Source organism: Gastrolobium bilobum, unplaced genomic scaffold (assembly GCF_033153095.1).
Source record: "Gastrolobium bilobum isolate Gb01-03AN ecotype WA unplaced genomic scaffold, APGP_CSIRO_Gbil_v1 utg5599, whole genome shotgun sequence".
Classification (NCBI taxonomy): domain Eukaryota; kingdom Viridiplantae; phylum Streptophyta; class Magnoliopsida; order Fabales; family Fabaceae; genus Gastrolobium; species Gastrolobium bilobum.
This window is the reverse complement of record NW_026897108.1, coordinates 123084-128561: the sequence shown is the minus strand read 5'-3', so window position 1 is coordinate 128561 and position 5478 is coordinate 123084. Positions and strand designations below refer to the sequence as shown.

Below are 5478 nucleotides of genomic sequence, written 5' to 3'. Positions count from 1 at the left end.
CATGAGAGAGAATGAGCAAAAAAAGTTTTAAATGTGTGGATCCTACTTCTTTGTGAGAGTGGAAAGATGTAAGGTATGTTATGTAAAATGACACACCTTTTTCCCAATATTAAAATTGTTGAATGCCCTTCCTTAATTACTAGTTACTAGTTTAAACTTTTACATTGATTCTTTGTAAATCCTTGAATGAGTTTTTTTCTTTAATAAGAAAAGAAATTATTAAGTTAAATTTGGTATACTGTTAATGTATATATCACCATTAAATAATCAATCACGATTCGAATAGTTCATGTTAATTAATTGGTCGCGGAACATAACAAAATGAAATTTAATATTAATGTTTAATATCCCTAAAAAACTATAGCTGAAAGTGATATATACTAATTAAATTTTTTTGAAGGACGAATTTTAGAAGGAATTTGTCATTTTAATCCCAACCAGATCTAACAGCTTTTCTCCCCTTGTTTATTATAGCTGCTGTTGAAGGAGAGAAAATTACAATGAACATTGAAACAGATCGTGATCATCCGAGGTCAACACAATCCACAACCATTGTCAATGTTCCGGAAAAGACATCCCCAACCCCAAAGAAAGGCTGGAGAAATATTTTACATCCGGTAAAAACTTTTATGGCACATAAGAACCCGGATGAATGGTTGAAGGATATGAGAGGGAACCTTAGTTTGGTGGCTACGGTGATCTCAACTATGACCTTTCAAACTGTTATTAATCCACCGGGTGGTGTTATGCCAACAAAAGATAATGTAAAAGATGTTACAGATTGTACTTTTGCAATGACGAATAAATGTCCCGGACCCGGAGAAGCTATCTTAGCTGTTAGGTTCCCAGGACGCTACGAGAGATTCCTTGTATGTAACACCATTTGTTTCATTTCATCTCTGAGTGTTTGTCTCTTACTTGTAAGTGGAATCCCTCTGAATCACCGATGCCCCATCTGGCTCTTATCAATAGGCATGTGTATCACTATCACAAGCCTCGCCCTTACCTACTTGTATGGCATGTCAATGGTCACCCCAGATAGTTTTAGCGATTGGGATATGACATCTGGCTTGATTCTCTTGATTTGGTTTGGCTTGTTAGGAGTCGTTGCTTTACTCCTCATGATACGCTTTTTTGATTGGTGTGTGGAGAAATGGAACAAGAAACCTAATGATCCCCAGCAACAACGAGAGGGCTAATTAGTCGATCCTGCATGCGTAGAACTTCCTTGTGGTTTGAGATTATTATTGTTTTGCAATAGTCTTATCTAAAAAAACTTGTCTTTCCAACTACTAGAAAAAAATCTGTATAGCGACAAAATTGTTATGAAAATTCTGTCGTTAATTTCATCCTCGCAACTACTTTCCGTCGCAAATTTCTTCACAAAATTATTTGCGAGGGAATTTGCAATGAAAAATAATATCGAGGTTGAAATTAGCGACAGAATTTGCATAGCAATTCCGTCGCTATACAAGTTTTTTTCTAGTAGTAATATGTCACAGTAGATTTGGTTTTTAATGAACTTCGTACCTTGTCTAGCTAGCTAATGGTTGCAACTTCCTAGTTGTTTGAGGTTAATGTTGCTCTCCAGTAGTCATATGTTGGAGACTATATATATGTAGTAGTTGGTCACTTGGTTGGTTTGAAATACTGTTGTTATTCATGTACAATATATAATGGAATAATTGTGTTTCTGTACTTTGTCTAAGGTTCTCCAATATACTTTATCTTTTGTGGAATAATTAGCTTGATTCACCTAAAGTATAGCATTCGATTAATAATTATTATTTGTAAAGTACAAGTATATACAACCAAGAGTAGTGGAACGAAAGCAGCTGGTTTAATTTTGAAGAGGTGCAGATTAATATTTTTAAAATCATCAATTTTTCTATGTCAGTTTTAATCATTCGATCTAGGTAGACTGAATCAATGTAAGTATCTCGGTCTCTAGTCTTGTTACTATGGCCTCTCTTCCGACATTTGCTTAGATTAAACCTTGTCTAAGTTGTTTTGCCTTCTCTCCAAGTCAATTAAATTGCTTCGGACTCAGTAGCCAGCTTCTAAGGGGAGACTATAGCTATCGACTCTTCCCTAAGCTTAAATGATGAGAAGTTTTATTTCAGTACTAAATATGTGGTGTCTAATGTTAGTTTAGTGGACCGAGTCAATGCAAGTGTTTCCCAATAGATTGACCGAGTCAAAACTTGCTATAAAGCTAGTGAGTTTTTTTGGCCTCTTCCTCAATCAAGTGGATTCCGATTCTTCCTTATGCCAAACCATTTTCCTTATCTAGTCGTTTAACATGGTCCAAATTCTTTATCATCACTAGCCAACCTATGATAATTTATGCAATTAAGGCCAAGTTAACAAATCTTCTTATGAATTTCACGTTAAATTCAATTACTTTGCATTTAATTTTGTTTCAATTCTATCTATAAATTGTTTCTCTAGCACTGCTCACTTATTGTTCATGTTGAAATAGCAGATAACGAGAGAGGAAAATTTCCTGCAAAAAAAAACGAGAGAGGAAAAGAAGGGATATTACCTTGGGTATAGTTGAATATAAAATATTTTCATAAACTCTAGTTAAAAATGTAAAACGTTTTATGGATAAAATAATGCTTGTCACTCTGAGAATATATATATATATTTGAATACTACTATATATGAGAATATTTTAGAGTATGGAAAGAATTTTAGATTAATTAACATTGTTATGGACCATGTAAGAGAATCACATTATATAAAGCACAATAATGGACAATAAAAAGATAAAACTAATATAACATAAGGAAAGTATCAATTCAAGATATTAATCCTAATACGACAACAATAAACCTGGACATGGACTTTTAGAGGAGGCATCAAAGGTCCAAAATTTCACTACCCACAGGTAAATTCTATAAATAAGATGTAAAACCTACGTGTATGGACACTTACTTTCTATACTGTTATATTGTCACTGTGCACACACAACAGTACCCTTTGGTTAACACCATTGTTATTAATACACAGTGATTTGCTATACTCAAATGTGTCTAATCCATAAATATCTGAGAGAGCATTTAGATCCAAGATAATCCACTAGTCTCTTGATTAGACATGTCTGTCCCTAAGACAGAACATTATAAATATCTGAGAGAGTATCTAGATACAAGATCAATCCACTAGTCTCTTGACTAGACATATATGTCCATAGGACAAAACATTGGCTTTGTCTATGAAAAATTAATAAATTCATATTCCCACTACGAGATATGGTGAATATTAGAAGTAGTAGCCACTTGCCGCCGTCGGCAAATCCTGTTTTGATAGAGATGGATCAACCTCCTAATCAGCTTGATCATGATGTTGCGCTTGATTATGATGCAGTACGCAATGATGACGTCTCAGATACAGCTTTCACCCTAGACTAGCACCCAATCCTCCGGATCATCCAGCACCTCACTAACCCCCAGCTGTGGATGCAAATCCCCGCCTTGCACAGACTTCCCTCAATGCAATTTTATGGCAGATGGAAAAAATGAAAAATCGTAATAATCTCCAAAAGACGCTTGAAGGATGCAAGAGATGGAAGAGCGTTTGCTGCAATGGAGCAACCCAGAGCGTATTGAAGGCCAAGTCAGAGGTGAAGAATATAGAAGAAGAGAAAGGGAATATAGAAGTTCACCACGGTGAAAATGCTAATAATAATGTTAAGAATGAAGGCATATATATAAATAATGGCCCAGGTGTAGGTGATCAAGGCCGAATTGTGAATGAATCATTCTATTTAATTACTGATTTAACCAGTCGATATGTGTGAATCATTTTCCTCCCGTTCTTGAATTTAACACAATTTTCAAAACATTGTCGTCAATTTTGTCCCTTGTGGCAAATTTCTGACACCCTAAGCAAACCGAAAGTACTGTTTATTAGTGGTAGGATGACATAAAATACTTCACCTACGTTGTTATTCCCATTTGGACTGATTTCTCGTACTGCATCCTAACATAGAAGAGGACAAGGCAAAGGGAAAAAAATGGAGGGAAGGTCGTTACCAGCGAATGCGGTGACTCAGAATGGAGCATATCGTGAAACAGAATGCCTTATGTTTTGGCTACTCAAGAAAATTTTCCGCCTTTTATGTTGCTATTGAAGGAGTGCCTAACTAACATATTACTAATTTGATGCACAATTGAATGTGATCATCTAATTGAACTTGGTTGAAATTTTTAGTTTATCAACTATACTGTGTATCTAAGTTTTAGTAGTTTAGGGGAGTTAATAGATTTAATATTCAATGCTGTCAAGGGGCAATGCATATAGCACACATACGTTTTGGAACAACCTTTATACATTTAACAGAGAGTTTTAGGTTTGATGATTGTCCAACGTTATTTGTGGCTTCAATGATAGCAATGTCCAAAATCCTGCAAGTTATGTTCCACGTTAAGAAAATATGAAATAAAAATTGTTGAACTTACACTGCCTTCAAATTGTCATTAAACTTAAAAGATACACATCATTAATTAACTTAAGGGCTAAGGCTAACCTACATCAAGCATCAAATTCTTTTAAGATTGTATATGCTCCTTTTCAGGATTGGTAGCTATCTTTTTTAAACTTTGCTTCTAATCCGTAATGTTAATTTTGTAAGAGAGATGTAGTTCTTCACATGACTACACCAATAGTCTCGATATACAACCATCAGATTCATCATTTTCAAGAAATAATTGAGAAGGTATCCAATCTTTTGACTCAGCCTTGTGAAACCTAGTAATTTGAATACGACACTTGGGATTTGAAACATTTACTCTTCAGGCAAAATCAATTGAGGAAGAGTTTACCGCTTCAATAAAGGCAAAGTCTAATCCAGTAGATTCGTCGGAAGAGTAGGATAGATATTGTGAAAAGAAATGTGCGGAGCTCAATGCTAGATTCGATGAAGTCCTTATGTCTACATATCAGCATATTGCAACTGTCTTGCAAAATTTATGTTTGTCAAGCAAGATCCCTATAGTTGAAGAGTACGTGGGAAATATTGCTTCATGAGAATTGCTATTTGATTCAGTTGTCACAAATCTCAGCTTGGACATACTATGTGAGAATCTTTTCAAAGCAATCTTTCTTGCTAGATGACTACACTGACGATACATTTGATGTGAGGGAGAAGCTGATGAATCACTGTGACAATAAAATTAAGTTATTCTTGCAAAGTAGGTGCCCATTTTAGAAATCTTCACATGTTCCGGGATCTATTACTGAATTTTGGTGATGAGCTGTTGAAAAATTTCTTAACATATGCACAGATCAGTAAGCTTACTGCTCATTTACCTCATTCTGTGTATAAGCATTTTTTTTTTTTTATTTCTAGGTATAATGTATATTGTGTAATTGATAAATTTTATGTTCAGATATATAGTACATTAGACAAAATCTTATTTGGCGAAGGTCTTTAAATTATGAATAACTCAATATGATTTAATATAATTCCAT

General features: G+C 34.6%; 1 protein-coding gene across 1 annotated transcript; it reads left to right on the top strand.

Moving 5' to 3' along the window:
• Positions 1-629: 629 nt before the first annotated feature.
• On the top strand, positions 630-1199 carry LOC133304236 (uncharacterized). Its single transcript, XM_061504247.1, has one exon. The coding sequence runs from the start codon at positions 630-632 to the stop codon at positions 1197-1199; it is 570 nt and encodes a 189-aa protein (XP_061360231.1).
• Positions 1200-5478: the final 4279 nt, after the last annotated feature.

Coding starts and splice junctions, on each gene's coding strand:
- LOC133304236 (XM_061504247.1), top strand. CDS start 630: ATGGCACATAAGAACCCGGATGAATGGTTGAAGGATATGAGAGGGAAC.